We start from the raw sequence: 23,937 nt of genomic DNA, 5'->3' as shown, positions 1-23,937 counted from the left end.
GTATCCCTTTTAATCAATCATTGAAAAAGCTCACGGATGAATCCCAGTAATCAACAGATCGTTTTAATCCTTTTCCTATTTACAACTTCCCAAGGTTAACAACGTGGAAACGGAGACCCACGTGTCTTGATCTGAGAAGCACGTTGTGATCCAGGCAGAGATACAGGCGGCACTCGAGCAGCATCTGACGACAGGAAGTGGTATTGCTATAACCCGGGCTTTGTTTTGGGAGGCAGGAGAACAAGCTGGTTCCTGGAGAACATAACATAGAGTAGTGTTTTCTACGTGCTTATAAAACCCGGAGTCCCCTTCTCTGATCTCAGGTCTGATCAACTATTTCTGATCAGACAGCTCCCTCAGGAATCGAGCTTTCCCTCCTCGATTGACTCTGCCTGGACTGCTCCTGCATCGACTGGTGCTGTCTGCTACACAGCGGCGGATCCGTGCGGTCCCCGGTCCGCCTGGCAGACGCCTCCGCCGCCTTCTCCCCCAGCGCCGTGCTCTTTTGTCGCGGACCGTCTTTCTCCCACCTCGCTCTCTCCCTGGTTCTTGTTTTTTGGGGGCTTCCATCGCATCCGCCAACATGGGCAAGAAGGAGGAAGAGGAGATCATCAGAATCGCGAAGAAGATGGATAAAATGGCGCAGAAGAAGAACGGGGTGAGAAGAATGAATGTTTACCTGCACAGCCGCCGCGAGGCTAGCGTCTGGGCGCTAGCGGGCTGCGATGCGGTTAACTCCCGCTTGTTGAGCTAGCTGACCCCGCAGCTTGCTCCGCACCGGCGTGTCCCTTCCAACCACGTTTTATCCCAGCTCACATACGAACTGTTGCCAACAATAAGCAGAACCCAGTGGCCATTGCTAAGTTTAGCCGCTAACAGCTAGCTCTCCAGTCTGTTTATGTTCGCGGCACCTCTGTGTTGCTAGCGGCTAGCCACATAGCAGCTCACTGGTTCTCGCTAGCTTGGCTGAATGCGGTCCTTTTGAAGATAATACGCATTGACATGAACGTTTATCTTTTCAGGTTTAAGTTATGTTTTGGAAGCTGCTGAGTATTTAGTAAATAAACGTGTGTGTGTGCGTGAACTGTGTCCCACCTCAAGTGGTGTAATGACAATAATGGCGCTGCAGGTCTATTAATCTGCCGATCATCCTCTCGAGCATCGTTTAAATGTCAAACCGTTATACATAAAGACTTTAACAGTTACATAGATCACCAACTAACATATGTAAATATCCCCCCATGTCCCACTAAAGCGCCAAAACATTAAGTTGCTGCATTTTATTTAACGTCAGAGCAAGTCCTCACATTTCATTCTCTTCTGAGGCTTGATGAATTATCAGTTGGGCTGCAAACAGTCTACATTGGTTCACCTGCAGATATATTGTTGGTGTGAATCATTAATAAATCAAATGTAACTCTTGTTGAATGGATGCAGGATCTGTGTGATTTGCCCGTGTTGACTTGTTGCTGGTGAGATGTATCGGACTGTAAATCAGACTCTGTGTCCTCCCCTCTGCAGGCCGGAGCTCTGGACCTGCTGAAGGAGCTGCGCAGCATCCCCATGACTCTCGAGCTGCTGCAGGTGATTTTGCCCGTTTGTCTCTTGAGACTTATAATCGACGCTCGACAGCCTTCAAACCCCGAAGCTCTAACGTCATGTCTTCCCCCCGATGTCTTTCCACAGTCTACCCGAATCGGGATGTCCGTTAATGCCATCCGCAAGCAGAGCACAGACGATGAGGTGACATCCTTAGCGAAATCCCTGATCAAATCGTGGAAGAAGCTTTTGGGTAATTTACTTTCTTATGTGTAATGTTTCTGAAATATATATATTTCGTGTCCCACGTTCTTCTGCACGAGTCTATCAGAGCCCATCAAGCGTCTTTTTGTAAAGGATTAATATCAGGTCCGTAAAGTCAAAACCAAATCTGAACATTCTTTAATAATCCATGTACACCTGCTGTCAAAAACATCCTTCTGGAGTTTCTTAAGGAGTTAACTCGTATTTTCAACCCAGTGAGTCGTGAGTAAGTGAGCTTTAAAGCAGCAACAACAAATGAACAGCAGCTTCAGTGAAAACATCCACACAGATAGCAAACATCAGCCAGAGAAAAACAGATTGCCTGTGATACTGCCGAGCCACCTTACTTCTCAAGTGTTATTTTTGCTGCTTCTTTGAAATTTGCATGTTATCTACCATTATGTTCATGTAAGAGTTAAATACAGGCTCTCCAGTTTTATTGAGCATAAAAAGGTTGGCAGCTAAGTGGTTTAGATGTAATGTACCTGGTATAGATCCTACGAGGGACTCATTGCTGCATAATTTCCACGTTACACATTATTTTCTACAATTTGTAGTTTCCAAAAATTCATAGATTTAGGTCCAAAAGCCGAAACATCTTGTTAAACAAGTTCCAATTTGACAATTCTCTCCAAACAGATATTATCAAGAGAGTCTGAGGAACCCTACAGAATATTTCAGGAAACAACTAAAGGAAAGCTGTCAGGCATTTTTTTTTCTTACTGCAGAGCTATGAGGCTGTGAAGCATACATAAGTATTGATTTTACTAACTTTAATATTGGCTTCGCCTGTATCACTCTCGTTTTGATGTTCTCCTCACTTGTATCTTTTTTTTTTATCACCTGAATGCTAGATGAGCCTGGAGGTGGAGACAAAGCTTCAGATGACAAGAGGAAAGAGCCAACGACACCTGTTTCTCCCTCACAGGGAAGCCCAGAGGCAAAAGAGGAGAGGTAACGAGACCTGCTGCATACATCAGTTTGCCACTTACAGTTGGCTATAGAATGTATTTGTTTAACACTTTGCTTAACATGTCCTTTTTTTTCAAATTTGGTACGTTATAGTAACCTAATGAACTTTTCTTATTGCTCCTGTAGCAGCTCCTGCAGTAACTCCAGCAGCAAGAGTGAATCCACCGACCTCTCCACCAACACGTTAATCCACACCTTTCCTCGTGCCCCCAACACCTCTGATTCCATCAGGGTCAAGTGCAGAGAGCTGCTGGCCGCTGCTCTGCAGACTGGCGGTAATCCTGTTTTTTATCCTATGTTCAATACATTTTCAACATATTATATCTGTTTGGGTTTTTAATTATCAGCTGGACTAACTCAATACTTTGCATATTGTTTTCCCGCCCTCTCTTAGATGATCATATTGCCATTGGTGGTGATTGTGATGAACTTGGAGCACAGATCGAGGAATATATCCTTTTATTTTGAAAAGAAAATGTGAAAATGCGCAATCAATTACTAACATTGCTTTGGGTTAATGATCTGGTAATCAGTCAACCAGTTTAGCAGCTAAATATTTGAACACTGATTCATCTAAAAACTGTATTTATCAGTGTAGTTTTGTGTTGTTCTTTTTTAATGATAAAACATAATTAACACATTGCTGAAACTAAATTCCTTGACCTGCTATCACGCATCTTCCAAGAATTTAAGAGCACAGACCCGAAATACAAAAGCCGTGTGCGGAGCCGGATCTCAAATCTCAAGGATATGAAAAACCCTAATTTAAGGAGGACTGTGTTATGCGGGAGTGTAACCCCTGAGCGCATGGCTAAGATGACGGCTGAGGTGAGTTGCTGTTGATAATTTAATCTTAAAGCTTGAAGCTGCATGTTGCAGCTGAATACGACTCACCTCATCCTCCCTTTTCAAACATGACAGATAACCTGTGGCAGCCTCCAGTTGTAATAAAAACTCAAAGGTGTCTAGTTTGTCCAGTCTGGGCTGCTCCCAATGTAAATATAAAGTATTTAAATCGAAATGGCCCTTTCTAGGGTAAAGAAAACAACAATTCGTAGAATTAAGAAGAAACACACTAGTGAAAACATCACTAGGGTTATTTTACATACAAGATCCCTTTCACCTGAATCTTACATACTGAATCTTTTAATAATCACAGATATGAAACACAGTCTTTCTCCCCTGTGATGTCATAGATTGTTCATGAGATTGCTTATGTTCTGTTTAAACTAACAGTTTTTTTTATTGATTTAAAAGCACAACCCTAACCTGGTATTACTCTGTAGGACATGGCCAGTGATGAGCTGAAAGAAATGAGGAAGAACTTGACCAAAGAAGCTGTCAGGGACCACCAGATGGCCACAACCGGAGGCTGTCAGACCGATCTATTCACCTGCGGCAAGTGCAAGGGGAAGTGCTGCACCTACACACAGGTAAAGAAACCACCTGTGCTCTACTGTGGCACCAGTTGGCACCTTTATCGGTGTTTTGATTGGTGCTGAAATAGGTTGAACAAGAAATAACATCCACTCTGAGAAATCTGCAAAAAGTTGGTGAGGTGGATCATTTATTTCACCCCTTGTTAAAACTGGTTACCATTTGTCCGACCAGTCAAAGATAAAGTAAATCGACTTTATGTACATTGTTAAGTTACAATAACGTGATTATTATTAATATTAGCATGATACTCAACAAGTAATGTGCGAATTGGTGCCGATATATGTTAAGTGTTTATGCATTTTTTTTTAAATCCTTCCCAGGTTCAAACTCGCAGTGCTGATGAGCCAATGACCACGTTTGTCTTCTGCAATGATTGCGGAAATCGATGGAAGGTATGTTGTGTTGGTTAACATGTCGACTCTGTGGGAGTCCATCATCTAACTCACTTACACACACACATGCACACACACACGATTCACTATATCATTGTCAGAATCATGTAGCCCAACGGTGAGGAACCTTTTTACTATTAAGGTCAATAACATTTTTATAGCATTCTTTGAAAGCCGTTCGACATTATTGAACACGTATCTAACACCACCCTCTATAATGTGGATGGATGGTTTAACTGCTAAACCACTTCTCTGTGGCAAGGCGCCGAGGTCAGATGGTAATGATGATGATGATGATGCTTTTTTTAACAAAAACAACTTGCTCAATCAAATCCTTTGGTCGTGCTGTCATATCAAACTTGGCAGTAAACACACTCACTATTAGAGAGGCACTGAGAGCGCGTGTATAGCGCCACTGAGGTTAACACCTCATCTCACAATATGAAAGCACCCTTTAATCAAACTCAACCTTCCACTTTCAATGAAATCAGTTTTGTAGTTATTGCGTAACCCTGCTAACAGACAAACAGCAATGAAAACCTACCTCCTTGGTCTGTTGATTTGAAGGCCAGAGGGTAAAACTGGACATCTAAGACTTAAGTGTTTTTCAATATCCTCTGCAATGTCAGCAATCCACTCTGGCTCAGTTGTTAGACACAAACTCCCACTTTAATTCATGTTTGTGTGGTTGTGTAGCACCACAGCAGAAACAATCCTCCCTCCACAGATTCTCCTTCTGCAGGAGCTTTCAGCTTCTTAGCTGTTCGCTCCTAAAACCTGCCTACATAAAACCTTTATTGTCAGAATGCAGTTTTGTAAAAGCTGTTTAAAGTTTGTATCTGTGCACTAATTTCTTTTTTTGTGTGTGTTTTAGTTCTGCTGAATCTGCAGGCTTCGCCCTCAGCACTCTGACAAGTAGCAAAATTCCTGGACCAGGTTCTGTCTCTCTGCAACAGATTGGAGCTTTGTATTTTGTGACACATGGTACATTAAGTGCCATACAAAGATGCCACTGCAGTTACCGTTTGAATAAATATCCTGATCATAGATTGAGCTCATTGTCAGTCCCCCAATGCCCCCCCCCCCAGTCCCCGAGAAATGTCTTTTGCTATTGTTATTAGTTGTTTCTCACCGTCAAATATATATATGATCAATCACGTCTCATTCTCTTTTATCTGCATTTTTTATATGTAGTTTTAACACTTTGAACAATTTTACTATGTGTTTCCCTCACACCATTGCATTGTTTTATTTAATTTCCCAATAAAGTGTAATCCATTTGATTAAATAGAAGTGCTTTTCATTTGCAGTGTCATGTGACTTCTGTCTTTTCTGGCTATGTGAAGCTTAGACATTACACATAATGTAATCCGGGACTGGAGAGGACGTGTTTGTACATATGTGTTTGTGAGGACATCTTGGCAGTCCTCACTTTTTAAAACTGCTGTTTGATGCTTTAACCCTGGATTTATGGTTAAGATGTGGATTGTGGTTAGTTTAAAGTTTTGGTTTAGAATTGATCATGATTAAGATCAGCGAGATGGATTTGGTTTGAAAATGGGAGCCGTTGCAGTGTCCTAAGAAAGATAGCTGCTCAAATTCATGTGTGTGTGTCAGGATATATTTGTTATCTGTGGAATATTCATCACATCAAAGTGAATGCTGATGAATGCATATTAATCCGTCTAGGGACGGGATAATGTCATTGGCTGAACCAGGGAAGACGCATAATTGTTTCCCTTTCCTGGAGCTTGTTTTTTGAATTGCCAGGTGCAACCACTCTGTGCTCCTGAGCTGCTCTACCTCCACACAAACAGGAGCCAGACCACTGACACAAGGGAGGATCATTTTAATAATTGCGAAGTTTGAGGCCAAAAACTCACCCTAATATGTTCTAAATCAACCAAAAATAGAAAGGTTAGAGTGTACAACACATATTTATAAGTTTTGGTGCAAGTTTTTTATAATCTGTATGTAATAAGGGTCAGGTTCATACGTTTTATCTTATTTAAAGGACTCAAAACTATTTCACTCATCTCTTAAAAACGTTTTCAAATAAAAAAATTCTATTTAGATTCACCTGTCTATTTGGTTATTAAGAGCTCCTTAGTTTTTGATCTAACATGATCCTATTATTTAAATATGCGGAGGGATTGTAAACCAATTTACAGATATCGATGGTAGTTTTTATCAGTATAATTTACCTGATTACATCTTCAGGTCTATTTAGCTGAAGGGACGCAACCTTAGTCTTTGTTTGAACTGCATGTAACCTATTTCAATTTATTTTAATAATTAATAGCTTTTGTGGTTTAGAGATCAAATCATTCAGGAGTCCATAAAATTATTGTGCTTTATTTTATCTTAATCAAAATGCCCACAAGTCATTATTTTCTTGGAGAGTAGCAGAAAAAAAACTAAACCATATACTGTAAACATTCACATTATTTGTTTTTTTAAATGTATCCTTAAGTAAACTCAGCGCAAATTAACACTTTTCATATAGTAAACAGAAGAAGAAACAACATTTATAGGCATCACTCCAAACCATTGGCTTAGATTGTGTTTTGAGGTTGATCTGCGCAGTGTATCCATCAGCTCAAATTGCACATAGTAAGTTAAAGTTAACTCTAAGACAAGTAGAAGTGCCACCGTGAAGCAGACGGGTTGGCAAAGAACGCTCCGATCAGCCAGCCCTATCCACTGATCTCTGTCCACTGCAAATAAACACGTGTTTTCCTCATCATCCTCCTCCTCCTCCTCCTCCTCCTCCTCCTCCTCCGCACTACCGAAATGGACCGATGTAGCCATGACTAAGGAATCGAGACAAAACCCACGTGATAATTTGGCCAACGAGAGGGACTATCTCCAGTAAACTGGCCCCGTGCTCCAGTATCCACCCTCACGGCAAGAGTCTGAAAACATCCGTTGCCCATGAGAAAGATGTCGTAAAGTTGAATGTCAAGGCACTTCCCCATGTGAGGATCTTGTCTTTGAGTGACATGTTTGTGAGGCAACAAAGTAATTCAACTAAAAACTATCAGAACACATAAAAGTATTGAACACTTGGCAACTCCAATTTTACTCCAGAGGAAATGCTCGATGCGATTATACATATGAACACAGTTTACATGGTGGCTTTGGTGTTGCTGCTGACCTGGCCTCCCCCCCCCCCGACTGTCAGTCTCAGACCATCGGTATCACGGAGCAGATGATACGTTGATCGCATATGAATTTGAGAAATGCTTCAATTTACAGGTCCTTCATTTCTGAGTAATCTCTCACTAACTGTCAGGTTTTAAATACGAAGTTCCATTCAAGCTACAACCAGCAAGTCATTGGTTTCTCTTTAGCACAAAGACCCCGTGCTCGATTCTTTTTTGGGGGGCCAGGAGAACTTGATGTATGAAGTATGAAGTCCAGAAAGCTACTTCTGGTTACTTGGCTTTTCTCCCAGAAAGCATCTGGCCAATAATCACATTTAAAATGATCGAGCTTTGAGGGTGCTCAGTTGCTTATCTTAGTTCTCATGTAACTCTCCGCAAAGGAAGCAAATAAACAAATTACCCGGAGTTTTGTCAGTTAATTTCAAAAGACTACTGATGAATATTAAGAATGAGCAATTCTTTCAAGGATAATTTTTCTATGTGTAAATCAAAGTCATGTTATTCTGTCCAGATCACTTCATAAAAGGTTAAAAGGAAATTATAGAACCATAAAATGAAGTGATACCCAAATTTCTACTTTTTCTGACAGTGATCAAACAGTTTGCTTCCCCCGTAGTTCTTAAATATCGTTTGTACTTATTGGTTTTCTGTATTGGCAATAGATATCAATAAATAAAAATACTTTATCTGGTAAATAGAAATACTATGGTTCTTATGTCCCTCTGTTCAACCTATGAAGTGTGCACTGAGTAGCACGTAAATAAATAAAAAAAATAGGCAAAAAGACAGCCTTCTGTTGCTAACTGGAGTTTCTTAAGGAAACAAATTGCACAACGTGACAGAGGTACTGTCACTGAGTTACTTTAACCACATGTACAGTCGTTTCAACCACGCACAGGTTCCACGTGAACTGGAGTTGCCAAGTCGTTTGTCACAGGTACCAAAGTGTGAGGTTCGGTCACAAAAACAGGATGAAAACAAAGTAAATCAAATCATACAGTACCCCACAAAGCTGCCTGCAAGTAGAGCTAACGTGTAGCCTTTGACTTGAGCTTTGATTTTCATACGCAGTAAATAGAACCAGGCGTTTCCACATAAAATACCCACAATTCCATTTTTTTTTACTATTTACAAACTCATAAATATATATAGTCTACCGTAGGAATCCTTTCCCTCCCCCCCCCCAAACAAACATACAAAAAACAATAGACCATAAAAAACTCTGAACACAAATAAAATAGATTATTTCTATCAAAAGAAAGAAAAAGAAATCAGAAACGGAAACGTATTCATATTCCTTTGGAGTGTTTTGTTATGTTGATCCGTAGCAGTACTTTTGATTTCAAGCCCTCGGGAGATTTTGAGACCTGAGTGTCTTCGGTCAGGTGCAGATCACAACGGAGCTGAGATCCCTGGGAGGTTCATGTAATCCTACACTGAACATACAAAGTAAATAAAAAAAAAAAAAAAGAGGGTACGGATTAGGTTGGGTCGGGGAGGGGGGGGTAAAGAGAGTTAAAAGATCACAGGTCGTCACCACCCTATGATTCAGGGGACTGCTCTGACAGAGTGTTGAGCAGGTTTTTGTAGGCCGAGGAGTTCATGTAGCGCGGGTACGAGTCTCTTTGCATTAGTGTGTAGATCTGCAGCTGGGCGTCGTCGAACGTCTGCATGTTGGGCTCCTGCATGTTCCTGTTGATGGACTCGCGCACACGGGAGTCGAGGCTCACCTGAGGATGAAACATCAGGAAGGACAGCGTGAGAAATCTTCTTTTTAACCATGATTTATCATCTTAGGAAATGATCCAAACGTGCATTTTAACATCCAATGTTCCTTTGAAGCATTTTGAATTGCATTCGATTGGTTTTAATGTGCTATATAAATAAAGTTTGATGGATTGATAGAAGATCTACAGCCATAATCTAAATATGAAGTTACCTAAGTATCAAATTAGCGTAGCTTAGCCCAAAGACTTGGAACAAAACACGCAAGCTAATCATTAATTATCACGCTAAATCTACTAAAGTAAAGTGTAACAGAGTTGCTTTAATAAAAGGTTTTAGTGTCTTTCTATGTTTTTAAATGTCTGTTTTTGCCACCCTGGCTATTTCCTCCATTGCCAGTTTTAAAGCTAAGCTAACATCTGACGGTTGAGTGATATACTATTTTCTCATCTATCTCTCACTATGAAGGTGATTAGACATATTAGCTTGAATGTCCTACGAGATGAACATTGGTCAAATATCATTAAGTTTCACCCAAGATGAATCTGTGCCGACCAACCTCTTTAGGTGAGAGAATCGAGATGTAGTCCTCGTAGATGACCCGAGCTTTCTCCTCCACCGTGCTCTTGTTGGCCTCCTTGCTGAACTCCTCGCAGGCCAACCAGAAGAGCATGTTCTCCTCGCTGAACTCGGTGCGGAGGAACTGTCTGAAGGAGTTCCTCCCCGCTGGGCAACACATCAGCTTGTCAAACGACTGGCCCCAGCAGCGCACCTCTTCCAACGTTGGCATAGGGCTGCAGAGACAACACAGGAGTGAAGGACTTCATCGTCAACATACTGAAAAAGTACAGTTCATTGACGGGTAGAGTGAACGTGACTGACCAGTCTTCACAGTCTGAGGTCCCTTCCTTGGCGTCATAAGATGCTTTGCGGTTCCTTTCATCCCGGTCTTCATTCCTAATGATGAAACAAACGAGTAAACACACTAAAGAAGAGCCAGATAGAGATTTAACAACCACTGTGGAAGAGACAGAAACGCTCAACTGACGGTAAACTGCACTTCTTTTCCCCCCGAGAAATTATGCATTGAGATAATTCATTTTTCTTACTGTGCACATCTATAGTTTGCACTGCAGTGTAACATAGACATGCTACAATAATTCATGTACTGTCCCATGCATTTATCAGCAGGCCGCTATGTGCTATACATATATAATCTTAACAAATATACCTAAAACCAACTTTTCCAAATGTATCACATTATTCTTTATTCTTTTCAATGCTCTGTCAGCAATCATTAGTCAAGTAATCAATTAGCGGATTGATGTCTTTGATTATGCATGTTTTACAATGTGATAAAGTGACTGGAAGAATGTCTAGAGACCAGATGCAGAAATATCAAGACCACGAGACACAAGCTGGGAAACTGCTGTTAAGACACAGGGCTACCTACCAGGAGCAGCTACAGCAGCAGCACCAGCAGAAGCAACAAGCATTTGAGGCCCGTGGATTGGCCTGGCCCGGCTGGCCCTGCTGAGCCGGTGCAGTTCCCCCCGCTGCCGACTCCTGCTGCACCGACATCTGCCTCTTTCGCATCTCCATCCGCTCTGATCCCATGGGCTGCAGCAGAGGAGAGAGGAGAGGGAGGCGCTGGGTTTAGTGTTTTGATGTCAGGAGAATAGTATTGAACTGAGATCTTGTGTCGTTGTACGAAAAATCTCTTGAGCTTCCAAAGCGTTCATGGCATACAGTGCAACAAAGATAGTATGAACAGCACTGGGTGTAAGAAGAGCAGAGGTGAATGCAGTGTGAGACCCTCACTGTTCTGACAGCATCACGTTCACTATGGTTGGTTCAATGGTTGAATGGTTAAATTCATTGGAATTGCACTTACCAGTTACCAATATCTGTTATATGTGCAGGAATGTTTAGCCTGTGCTGACATGTCCAGAGGTCACACTGTAAAGGAATGCTGCTCCAATCAGAGTTAAAGTATATGGAAGAATAATTTGATTATTTTGTTTTTCCTGCTGCCGAATATTTATCTTTAGTCTCTCTAATCTCAAACTGGCTGCATGAGCCCTAATACACTAATTGCATGTGGAAAAACAGGACGGGTTTTAAACCATGGGTCAAATATCCATAATCCGAAATCTGAAATATCCCATTTGTGAAAGCCCGAGTATAAAAATCAGTGAATGGAAGGATTTGCAATGCTCACTGGGGCCAAGTGGAGCAATACATTAAATACACTCGCAAATAATGTAAATAATTGTGAGCTTGTCTTGCACCTTTAGGCTGCATCCATGGTGTTCGTGAGAAAACCGCGTTATAATTGAGATTATGGTTCTCTGGCGTATTCACCAGAATCCCCCATGAAGGTTCAGGCCTGTGTGGACTAAAGAGACAGGCTCTGCTCACAGAACGACTTCTTGTCTGATTTTAACAAATGTGTCATCTCCAGGTCAGACACTGCCAAATCCTGTCAGATCATTTATGTAACAAAGCTGTCGCTTCCAACTCACCGCATCATCCGGCTACGTCCTGACACAAGAAAAAGACGCTTCAGAAAAAGAAGAAAAAAAATGCCTCAAGATTTGGCGTATGGGAGGGGGGGCCTGAAGGCGCAGCTTGCAAATCTATAACCGCAGCATCGCTCTATCTATCACAGCCTTTCAGGGGACACAATACCGTTTGGTCATTTTCTAAAATGGATCCGTGCGCGGTTCCTCTCCGATTCGGGGGCTGCAGATTTCGTGCGTCGTGCCAAATGGCATATTTTTACGCGTTGGGTGTCGGGGCACTTCAAAGCGGCCACAATTGCGGTTGTACACTATGGCTCGACTCGACAGCTATAGACGATGAAATGGGGGGTAGGGGTGGTCGCATCCATTCAAATGAAAAAGCATGATAGCAACACATTAAACCACAATTCTTCTCCTTCAACCCTGCTGCAGCTGCACGGACCCGTGAGCGGCTCGGTGGGATTTCTATATATATATATATTTTGATGGTTCCTATCAGCGATTGAGAAGCAGAAACCGATTTATAAGCAACTCGCATCAGATCAATGCAAAGTGCCTCCATGTAGAAGCACAGAGCTTCATCGCCCCGGACACCCACCGAAAAGACACAGCCTAGATCTGTTAAAAGCCCACTGTACGGAGAGATAGTGACATGCCATTTTAAAACGCCGGGGAAACGAGCTAATAAAACGCCACGCTCATCGAACATCCGTGCAATGATACATCAGGTTTGATACCAGTACTTACAATTTCACCATGTATGCACAGCAAGAAGAGGTTATTCTTTGCCTTGATTACATCCGATGGCACATAAGGCTTTTTCTCCCCCGAACGGCTGCTTCAAGTCAGTACGCATGCGTCCTTTCTCCAACTCGTAGTAGCTCAGTGAGGAGCGTAAAGCCCCGACAGTATGGAACAGGTTTACTGTGCGGGTCCAACCCTGTCTTCGACACGAAGGACTGCAGACCCGAGCGGTTGGATGTTAGTTTATTATCAAGAATTTTTTTTGCAGCATATATCTCTTCAGGTATATACAAAAAAAAAGACCCGCATAAACTCCACCTGAGCTTTGTTTGTATTTTGCAAAATCGTAAAAATATGTCAAATCTTGTGCAGAGGAAGTTGTGCCAATGAGCATTTTGCATGAGGTCGCTGTCTGTGGTGCTGAAACCGCTCATTCACAGGCTGAAGGATAACACGCCTTTGACAAACACTGTTATGTAATCTGTAAAGGTTGGTCTCTAATTCACATTCTTCATTGATGTGTCCCTAAACCGCATCTCATTTAGTGTCCCATGAATGAGTTTTTAATCCATTAGTCATGCCCTCACTTAAACTCATCACAAAGTCCCAATGTGAAAGGCAATACTGTCAAATACATACGTAGAATGTGTTTTAAGTGCTGCTAGCTGTTTTTGTTTTGAATCTGTATTCATCAGTTTGCTTGTTTAATTCATGTAACATGGAATTGTTAGATTAACTAAGTATGAGCTCTGGAAACTAGATGCACCTGAACAAACATCCATATTACATGAAAATTGGCCCATTTACCCTTTGTGTAACTAAAGGATTGTCGCATCTTTAAATCTAAACTTTAATGCTCATACTTTGGCTGAATTTGCATGTAAATCTTGGAGAAAACCCCCGGACAGTTTGTTTCCTTAGTTGTGTTACTGATGCTGCTAGTCTGGTTTCTTTCTCTCTGTGTTCTTTCTCTTATTCTAAATAAAGGCGTCTCTTGAGATTGGGCAAATAATGTGCAGAACACACTTATAGAAATAAATAAATTATATAACTACATCTGTCTCCCTGTGTAGCACTATTTCTCTGATTTAAATCCACATATCATATTTTTTATTTCCTCCTTGCATCCAACATATTATACATCTGGTTTATTGCAGTGAAGCATTCATTTTCTGAGTGTAGCTCCCTTCACAGAGGATTCCTGGGCTCATCCACAGTTAAGGCCTGTGACCAGTAATCATATAGAAGACAACACTGCCATCTTAAGGTGTCTCGGACTACAGCACCAACATTATTTTCTCCATGCACATGATAATAATGCAATAACTCATCTCATATGAATTTTCTGAAAGTCTTTGCCACGTTGGCTGGACGATGTATTTAACATGACCGCTAGTATTTTACATTATTGTATTCAGTAAAACACTGGATCAGATTAATTGCTGTTTCATACACAATCGAGCAACAAAGTCCTGAAATATACTTTTTCTCACAACTCTCATTGTAATCCACCATATACCATTGAATAACATTTTTCTCTTGGGTGCACATCCTGTCTTGCTTTGTATAAACACCAGGTGGCACTCAATAGCCACCTATTCTGCAAAAGTCCAGGGCAATATTTTGTATTTGACCTAAGTATCTATTTAACTGACACCAGTATATTTGTTGCTGTGGCCTGTCTGGGTCAGATTGTCATTCAGATGCTCTCTGATTACAAGGAAATCAATTCCCCCCAGTCCCACATTGTAATATGAAGTGTGAGCATCTGTAATACAACACTCAGCGGAGAACTGTTCCTCTTCCAGTGTCTGCACAGACCTGGTCCTGATCCAGATGGACCCACTCAGAGATTAGGTATTCACCTCTTCTGTCATCTTGTCAAAAAGGGGCAAAGGCTTCGATTTCTTTACTGTCCAGATTCATTACTTTCGCATGGTGCTCATATAGGGTGATCCCTGCGCGTCCACACATCTTCATTGCCCCCAGAGACATAAACATGTGACTTTTTCACCACAACACTTCATTGAACACCTTCCCTTGTGCTCATGTTAGGTAACACAGACCCACAAATAGCCATGTGAGATTGATACATACGCGAGCGACGAGTGATACTTTCTGCTGTTGTGGGTTGATGAGCACACAGACTGTTTGTGTCTTTTCTCTAAGAGCACGATGCCAAGTGGAGGAGGGAGTCTGAAGGTCACACAGGAGACGAGGACGACCGAGCTTGTGCAACTAGATCAGAAAGAAAAGTCCTTTCCATATGTGATTACAGGGATTGGAATCATTGTGAAGCACCGACCTATCACCTAACAGCATATGTGAGCATTTAGAAGGTGAAGATCAGGTGTGCAATCAGAGAATACAGGAAACATCATTTCCTCCCCATTTGATTTTGATGTTATTTCTCTCTATTGCTTTTCTCTGTTTTTCTCCAGCAGCGTTGATCAAGTTGATCTTTAGACTATGAAGGTCAGGCTTGACTTATTAAAGCACAATCAGTTTTCAATCCTCTTAACCAAGTTATACCATCATCTGTTCTTTTGCCTTTTTGTGACTTTAAACTCACATTATCATGGCAACTGGAGGCGATCGGTGTCCATGCAGACTGATGCCTCAGTTGTTTAAGGGTAAACACAACTCTATTGACCTAATTTCAGAAATATCGTTGTAGCTTTGCACTCACAATTTCTGGCTGTGACTGTCTGACCATTGTCTTCTTTAGAAATGTTTCAGGGAGCTGTTTTCGTTGTTCTAATGTTATTATAAGATTATTTATGTCTTTCTTGTCTTTCAAGAGGAAATTCAGTTTTTGGCCATTGAATTAAATAACAACATAAAACACTAATGAGACAAATAGATAACAAATGATGTGTCACGTGCAGAGAGGGAGGGATGTCGTCTCTATCTCTGAGTACTGATGTGTTCCTGGTTTGGCAAAGAGTGATTCAGTCAATTTGCTCTAGTGGCAGAGACTCTGAAATGAAATTTAAGTAGCTGGGTCTTTATCAGGACAAGCCGGTAATTACTGCTGCAATTATGTCTCTTCGGAGTCTGTGATAAGTAATCATCTTAAAACTGGGCCATAAAGGTCGTAAAATTACAATTGTTACATAATTAAGCAGTTGGTTGTGAATGGCTGGAATTCTTTGCAGAGTTGAGCGGATACCACTTTGACAATGTCCCTGAATATGCTAATCCTTGACAGAGATAAAAGGTTAAGGCACAAAACAATATAAGAAATTAGGTGCAGGTCACCGAACAGCAAAGTGGGTAAACTAGATAAAGAAAGAATTGAATGCATGGTCACTGAAGAGTGATCGTTCATCAATGAGAAAGATGATGGTGCATCAAAAGTATGTTGGACTCATGTTTGTGCTGGACACAGAATCACAATCAAGATCTGCAAATTAGTGAGATTTCACTCTGGAGGCCGAATTTTAATCACTGACATTTAAAATTACAAAGAGCCAAAATAGAGTCCATCTCATTTTCTCTTCCTGTATAATGGCTGAATTAAATTAATAATAATTAGGGCAAAAAAACAAGAGGTTGATCGGAGGTCGAGGGTGCTGACCTCGAACTGCAGCATCCCTCATTTGCATCTGGCCAATCGGACGTCATTTCCTGTCATTTCTTTACCATGTCTCTCTGATTAAGGTATAAAAATAGCCCACAGAACTCAAAGGGAAAAGAATGCTGAGAGTGTATGTGGACAGGTAACACAATGATTGGCTGTCAAGCCCCCACTCGTACAGCTTCTGATGTCTGATAACCTGCAATGATGTGACCATCTAGCAGCATAACTCCACCTATCATCCACTTCAAGCTGCATCCATGTTGGCAAGAGCAAGAAAAACACATTATTCTGACGGGTACGATCACACATTGTTCCAGGGTGATTAACCCTAATGCTAACACCAGCTAACAGACACATTTCTAAAGGAGCTGACATGATTGTCCCACATTTTGATTTTATTTAATCTTTATTTATCTGTTGCAACCCTCCTGTCAACACTTTATTGTCATGTATGAGATGTCATCAGTATGTCATCAGTTACCAGAAATGCCTGCTATCTCAAGTCAGACAGAATAAGTAAAAACTCTCAGGTTTTAATTGGAATAGGAGCCACTTTCAATATAGTTCATTACACATGTTTCTGTAACTTCCTGGATCTGAACTTTATATCACATCTGCACCTAAATTCAATGGCTGCTCATCAGACCCAGGCTCCATTAAGTTTGGTGGAAATCGGTCAGGTGGTTTTTGCACAATCCTGCTAACGAACAAACAAAACAACAAACATACCCTGCAGGGCGGAGGTCATAAATAGTATGGCACTATTTCAGGACACACCATCTATTTATTTTGATCTTCTTAAGCCTCTCTCAGACAGGAAGTGCCTCCCTAAATAGAGGTTTGGCAAGAAGCAAGGAAGGCTGCTGACCTACAAACAAGAGCAATCTGGTCGCAGTAACAACAGCAACAACAACAGAAAACAGTTTATTTTCCTATCCATGAGTAGAAATAATGTTTGAAAGAAGGTGACAGTTTAATTAGACAGTCAGACTGATTCCTTTAGAACACTTTCAGCTACAGTCTTGTGTTATTTTGTTATCTGTCACACAACAATTACCATGTTGTGGATCAAATGGTGTCAAAAATGTGTGTTCTGAGCAAAATAAACTTTTATGTACATTTGCCTTTTAAATGTATTTGCTACATGATTATTAACTCAAAATTAATAAGTAGTAGGTATATGATAACTATGATAGCAATGCTTAACTACCACATGTCCATACCTCAAGGCACACCATCTCCTGCTCCTCTCGGTTGGGGTCGCTGTAGTTCACCCGGTACCCCACACCGTGCCGGCAGGCCCGGGCCAGGCCCCGGATCCGCTCCCACATCAGGGCCCGGTTGCGTCTGATCCCCCGCAGAGCAGACGTGGGCCTGATCTCCCACTGCCTCACCGCGCTAGCACATGGCATGCTCCAACCACGAAGCCTCACTCGCCACGTGAGGCTCGAGTCTGTTTGAGATCATAAGAAATCCACAAGGCCCTCGCGGATCTCCTCTGTGTTTTCCTGGAGTCTTCTCCGAAGCATAATTGTGACAACGAGACAGAGAGAGAGAGACGAAGAGGGCCAGGAGAAGAAAAAAGCATCGGTGACCCTGACCAAGAGAAGAGTGTTTACAAAGGAGAGGGCAGAAGGGGATTAGGACAATGTTCCCACTGGTTGCAATCCTGATTCCTCTGTGCTTTACTGCGTCTCACCAGCTTAGGCCAGATTAAGCCAGGAGGTTTTAGTGTCTGAGGGAGACGGACGGAGAGAAAAACTAGTGACAGACGTGGGTTCATTTGTGATTATACACGCCGCTTGATGAATTCCCGTGTAATAAAGGATTAAAACAAATCGGTTAACTGTCTTTGTCGAGGAAACATATGGCCGCAATTGACGCTATTCCCCATTCGAATGGACTCCCACTTAAACTCCTGAGATGACACTGTGTTGCTGGAGGGTGTGGGATTTGACTGTGAAGCTTCTGACACATTTGCTCGTGTCACAAATTGCACGCTGATCAAAGCTCTTCAGTGTGAGCGATCAACTGACTTTAGCTCTCTGTCGTCGGCACAAAGCCACAAAGTTCAAGCACGACACTTAATGAATCATTTCACAGAGTTCTATAAGCAAATAGTTATTTGTTGTCAGTTTGCTTGAATTTCACAGTGTCACTGGTGTTAGATCTTCTGATGTCTTAGATGATGAGGTGAAAGATTTATAAGATCTGAAGAGAGAAAAGAGTGTTTTTGACCTGAACGATCTATTAGTCTCTATATAGCGATAGGGAGAGCGCCACCTGCTGCCAAAAGGAGCTGGGCCTCGTTTTAAAACTAAATTCGATTTAGATCAAATTTTCTCCACAGGGTCAAACTTGATGGCGAGGACCGTAATGTGGGATTAGTGGGTGTGGTCCAGCGGTGCATGACGGACGCAAGAAGTAACGTGTTTATCTTTCCCGCGGTGTACAAAACGCACGCAACAAGGTGCCGTGTCACCGGGTCCCTGTTCTCCCTGCGGCCGCTTCAGGTCCCGAGGTCTGAGGTGCTCAGGCCCGCACACTGCTGCTCGGAGCCCTGGTTATGAGGGCCCGAGCACCTCTGGTGGGAGATAAGGTCCGTGGACTGAGCTAAAACCAGAAACTCATTAAACTTCTTTGTTAGATCAACATGTCTGCCACACGTCAAGTACTTTGCGGTAGTGGTGGATCGTTTTTAGCGCTAGACGGTTTTCTTGGTAGCTCCGTCACTGCTAACCCTGCTAGCTAAACAGTGCTGAACAGAAGGAACACATCACTGCACCTTTTCTACTGGTTCCTATCTTTTGTATGTTGTAAACGTACATGAGCCAAAAAAGAGGCTGCATCAGACCCTCTAATGTTGTGACACTGATGTGTTTCCATCCAGGTGTTGTTGTATTTTCATCCGGACACATAGTGTTGTTGTAGTGGGTCTGTATCAACATAGATATCCGCGGGGCAGTGGACGCTGCAGTCCCCACAAACATCATCAGGTGCAGGCCAAACGGGTCAACTGGCAGTCCTACCTGCAGTGAGTACAGCCACACATCGCAAAGTTTCTTATTCAAAATTATGACTCAGGAATAAAAGAGGAAGTTCTGATCATGTTTCCTCCAACCTGTGTGGCTGGTGAAGGTATACAACTGCAGATTGGTAATTGAAGTTTAGCGTTTGCAAAAAATCGATCCACTCTCCCTTTTTACAATAAACCCTGTTCCAGGAAAACATTGAGCACTGTTAAACCCTATTGAATCTCATCAGGGACATGGATTGAACAAGGTAATCGTATGTGCACAGTGGGCTCCCAACAACGTTGGGAAAACAGGCCTTGTCAAAGCTAAATCCTCAGCCCAGTGTGGTATTTGTAGCTGCTGACATAACTAATTAAGCATTATCATAGCGTCCTGATCTTATTTTTCCAGATAAAAAGGTTGTATTGCATTAAATGCTTCACAGCCATGAATTTTTCACATACTCGACTCTGCTTCTAATCATAGCAAGGCATCAATTATTCCTCACAAAGCAACCTTACCCACGTTTCCTTGAGAACAGGCAATTAATGTTATGAATTTTCCCAGAAATCCTTTTAAGAAAAAACTTGATATCAAACTGAGTTCTATGATGGAGCCTGAATAAGAATTCCAGCGAGATGGCATCCAGCAGGTGGACATAATGTGACCCAAACTATGTGACACTACACAACAGTCTCTCCAACAGGGTATGTGGAGAATTTTTCAGAGGTTCTGTGTTTTTCCTAAATGCCATTTTCAATCTGAAAATTATTTTACCACACTGACTGAATTGCTCGTCCAATTTGTGGTGCTTTGTTAAAACCAGTGGTTCCCAAAGGTTCCGCATGATTTCTCATATTTTACTGTTTTTTTTGTTTAACAATAAACCTAATAAAAACAAGGTAGCATTTACATAAAAGGAACGTTTCATATTCTTCTTCCAGATGTATAAAATGAAAGAATTATATTAATCATCGTGGATGTGCAGTCATACAGAGGCTAAGACCACAGTAACATACCTTTTCTAAATATGTATCCAGGTAATCAGTGGTCAGAAAACAACAGCTATTAGAAACATTTGTCACAGTAGAAGAACACATGCAGTATGAAAATGTATGAAAAAGGATTAATTGCTGGGTTGGCCAAGTTTTGAAAGCATTGGTCTAAAAGTCCTTTTCTGGCAAAACTCAGAACCATCAAACTGGGACAAATTTGCTGACAAAAGTTTTTGAGGTAATGATTTAATTATTGCACTTTACTGATGCAGGATAGGATACTGATAAAGAAAATGTGCATTTTGTAGAATACCAAATTGACGGCGAGGTCACTGCTAATAACAAAGCAACAAAGGGAAACCTTGAAACTCTTCAACAATAAACTTACCTCACAACGTGTGTGTGTGCATGACATAGAGAAGGGGAGAGCTACGTAAACACGAGAACTTATTGTAACCAAAGGTATGTTGTCATGTAGATTTTAAAGAAGCTGGGATCAATCAAAAATATTTGAATATTTTCACCATTGTTTACCATGTTGCTATTCTCCCCCAAATGTCCTAATTATGCAAATAGTTCTGCTCAGCCCAGGGGACCAAAAGAAGACTTGATTTATCCAGACCATCTGGAAGTCTTTAAACACATCGTCGAAGGCAGTGCTGAATTGTTTATGATGTATTCACCCCCATTACATTGCTGGTACTTAATGTTGTTCCAGTTGTTTGAAAAAAACAAATCCAGCTCCTGAAGACTTGTTTTTACAGATATCCTGTCAAAGATGGATGGATTCTAAACTTTTATTGGCACTGTTTGCTCTACTTGAGTCGGATGCTGTGAACAAATAACAGGCTCTTTTTTAGAAAAGAAGATATTTGTAGTCCTCTGCAGCTCTGCCCTGAATGCAGGCTGAAAGGGTTCAATCAGAGGAGCGGTCTGGGTCTGACGCCACTTTAGTGTCACTCCAAAGTTTTGGCACTAGAATTTTCTGAGTTTCTGGGACTTTGTCCAGGGATCCTGACTCTAAAGCTTTTACAATACTTGAACATTGTATTCTTGATACAGCTTTGCACTCATCCCCTTCACAGCTCACTCACCAGTTTATCATTATGGTTGATCTACCCTGGTGGAAATTCAATCGCATAAAACACAGTGAACAGTAAACACAGCTTGAACAGTAAACTAATGTTTTTATGTCCTTGTGGAAAGTAGTTATGGAAATTATTGATTATCGAAATTAATGAAAAAACTTTTTCTGTTTCAATGCATCTTTTTTTATATTCTTATTTGACACGTTTTTTATTCATAAATTAATTTAATCTACAACATAAATAAAAATAATTAACATTTCTCAGCATAATGTCACAGAGGGTAAAGTTTGCATTTTTCAAATTGTTTGATTGTTACAGTGCTAAACCATAGATATTAAACATCCAGTTTTCCATTCAGACTGGATTCTTTCAACTGATTATTTACTTATTTAATCTTTGATTGATTGAATCGTCAGGAGTACGCTTTGGCCATGATTCAGTGCAAGGTCCTGAAGCAGCTGGAGAACCTGGACCAGCAGAAGTATGATGACGAGGACATCAGTAAATTGTGAATGATCGGGGTGAAGATGGCATTTCCTCTTTTTCCGAGGAACAAAAAACTATGATGATCCTTGGTCTGTGCTCTTCTCTTTATTGAAAATCCTTCGAATGTTTTGACGCCCTTTTTTTTTTTCTTTATCATCTACAGCTCATTTGTTGGGTAAAAATCTGAACTCAGGTCCGGACGCTTGAAATGGAGTCCTGTCCACAAGTCAGAGAAGTTCTGGCGTGCCAATTCATTCCGTCTGAACGACAACAACCACGGGCAGCTCAAGTAATATGAAGCAGATTCTGTAGCAAGGCTTTTTATTTTCTACAACCAATTTTTTTATAACATGATACATATTTTAATTAATGTTTTAAAATCTGAGTTTTGACAGATTGGCTAATGTCAAATGCAGTTTGGGTTTTCTTATCTGAACATATTTTTTACCAGCAATCTGTCTCCTCACCTTCCTCTTTGTATTCAGACGACATCCCCGTCTTAAGTTACCTTCAATTTCTTTTTGTCTCTTTCCCTAAATCTCATCCTCGTTTTGTCTCTCTTAGAATCCCAAGGTTTCCATTTTTCAGATGATCCTTGTTTTTCATATTCTTCGATTAGAGTTTAGGTTTGATCTCTGTTTTAAAAGAACATTGGCCTTTATTTACTGAGCAATCTGTGCATTTGTACCTCCACCAGCTCTTAAGAGACTTAAGAATCTCAGCTAATCAACTTCATTCCTTCATCTTTTTGCAGTGAAGCTTTTCCCGGGCAGCATCTGAGAATTGTATAATTATCGGGGCACATCATCTTTGCTTCTGACGCAGACAGACATCACCATTTAAGTGCCTCTCCTCATGTCTGCCTGTCTTCAATAGGATCCAGCAGGTGGACATAATGGCTGGTGAAGGAGTTAGTTGATCCTCAAGTCCTCACAGTTGCGGCTCACGACTCGGGAGAATACGCACGGAATTACCCATATGTCAAATGGTGAGACATTTTTCACTGAAGACCAAATACTAGCGAAGCTTAAAGATATTGTGTCTTTCAGAATAATATGAAATCACATGTGGAACAGTTCCAATTCATGAATAGAAATAAGGTTTGAAAGACGGTGACCGGTAAGTTAGACAGTCAGACCGATTCCTTTGGACACTTTCAGCAGACTCATTTTGTTATCTGTCACACAACAATTAGCATGTTGTGGCTAAAATGGTGTTTTAAATGTATTTGCTACATGATAATTAGTTAAAAATGTATAAATACTAAGTATATGTTGATTTTGCTTCACTTTTTTTCTATTTGCAGTCTTGTCTGTGCTTTGGCAACAAGGGAACACAGACAGGAGATGCTTGGTTGTATCAGTTTCATGTTTCACGGCGGAACACAAACCACAGTTTTTCCCTCCATGTAACCAAGACCTCCCATGTGCCTTGCTGCTCGTCCTCGTCTTTATTTCCCTGTATTCCCGAGGATACTCCAGCCTGCCAGCACCCTGCCGCCACAGCCTGCCTTCTGACGATTTGTTCACATAAACTCTGCTTTTGTTCAGATCGATCTTATATATTTATTTATTATCAATAATGTTTCATTTTGAGAATTTATCATCAAATTTGTTATCATTTTCTGTATGTCTTGATTCCCTAGTTTCTATTTTTACAATTCAATGTAAAATAAAGTATTTCAAAAAAGAAATGCATAGTGAAAATACTCCATGACTAGCGAAGGGGTTTATTATTAGTACACTTTTATAGTCTATGTTTTTGATGCATTAATATGTTGGTGATATTTTAATACTGTTGGGGAATTTCATAAATTAAATTTAGCCACATTTTATTAGCTTATTTTACTCCTTATTCTTTTTTTGTTTGTAAAATGTTTATCTTAAATATTTAAACACACGTTCTCAGTCATTTCCACCATATATTTCTGTACATGTTATAACAGCGGTCTCACAGTGTTTATGTAAAGACCACGAACACGGATCCTCAGTTTATGTCAAAAC

The 23,937-nt window shown here is 41.0% G+C and overlaps 2 protein-coding genes across 4 annotated transcripts; one reads left to right on the top strand and one right to left on the bottom strand.

Annotated features, from left to right (window-relative positions):
* Positions 1-209: 209 nt before the first annotated feature.
* On the top strand, positions 210-5,910 carry tcea1 (transcription elongation factor A (SII), 1). Of its 2 annotated transcripts, none has more exons than XM_053437828.1 (10): positions 210-658; positions 1,522-1,584; positions 1,687-1,792; positions 2,658-2,757; positions 2,905-3,050; positions 3,170-3,226; positions 3,449-3,603; positions 4,062-4,208; positions 4,536-4,607; positions 5,482-5,910. In XM_053437828.1, the coding sequence occupies exons 1-10, from the start codon at positions 584-586 to the stop codon at positions 5,488-5,490; spliced, it is 930 nt and encodes a 309-aa protein (XP_053293803.1). In that variant the 5' UTR covers positions 210-583; the 3' UTR covers positions 5,491-5,910. The 2 variants fall into 2 exon arrangements, with proteins under 2 accessions (XP_053293803.1, XP_053293802.1); XM_053437827.1 differs by having other exon boundaries at positions 213-658; positions 2,902-3,050.
* A 3,405-nt stretch (positions 5,911-9,315) lies between these two features.
* rgs20 (regulator of G protein signaling 20) lies at positions 9,316-17,763 on the bottom strand. Of its 2 annotated transcripts, XM_053438535.1 has the most exons (5): positions 17,575-17,763; positions 10,953-11,119; positions 10,382-10,456; positions 10,059-10,293; positions 9,316-9,504 (listed from the first exon to the last, which is right to left on the bottom strand). In XM_053438535.1, exons 1-5 carry the CDS (start codon positions 17,761-17,763, stop codon positions 9,316-9,318), a joined length of 855 nt encoding a protein of 284 aa, XP_053294510.1. The 2 variants fall into 2 exon arrangements, with proteins under 2 accessions (XP_053294510.1, XP_053294511.1); XM_053438536.1 differs by lacking the exon at positions 17,575-17,763 and having other exon boundaries at positions 10,382-10,471; positions 10,956-11,116.
* Between the last annotated feature and the right edge of the window lie 6,174 nt (positions 17,764-23,937).

This window comes from Pleuronectes platessa, chromosome 13, assembly GCF_947347685.1.
Source record: "Pleuronectes platessa chromosome 13, fPlePla1.1, whole genome shotgun sequence".
NCBI lineage: Eukaryota > Metazoa > Chordata > Actinopteri > Pleuronectiformes > Pleuronectidae > Pleuronectes > Pleuronectes platessa.
This window is presented reverse-complemented; position numbering and strand designations above follow the sequence as displayed.

Excerpts from the sequence above, each read along its gene's own strand:
- tcea1 (XM_053437827.1), top strand. The coding sequence starts at position 584 with ATGGGCAAGAAGGAGGAAGAGGAGATCATCAGAATCGCGAAGAAGATG. Across the intron at positions 1,793-2,657 it reads ATCGTGGAAGAAGCTTTTGG|ATGAGCCTGGAGGTGGAGAC; the intron begins GTAATTTACTTT and ends CCTGAATGCTAG. Across the intron at positions 2,758-2,901 it reads CCAGAGGCAAAAGAGGAGAG|CAGCTCCTGCAGTAACTCCA; the intron begins GTAACGAGACCT and ends TTGCTCCTGTAG.
- rgs20 (XM_053438535.1), bottom strand. The coding sequence starts at position 17,763 with ATGCCATGTGCTAGCGCGGTGAGGCAGTGGGAGATCAGGCCCACGTCT. Across the intron at positions 10,294-10,381 it reads ACCTCAGACTGTGAAGACTG|CCCTATGCCAACGTTGGAAG; the intron begins GTCAGTCACGTT and ends TTGTCTCTGCAG. Across the intron at positions 9,505-10,058 it reads CGATTCTCTCACCTAAAGAG|GTGAGCCTCGACTCCCGTGT; the intron begins GTTGGTCGGCAC and ends TTTCATCCTCAG.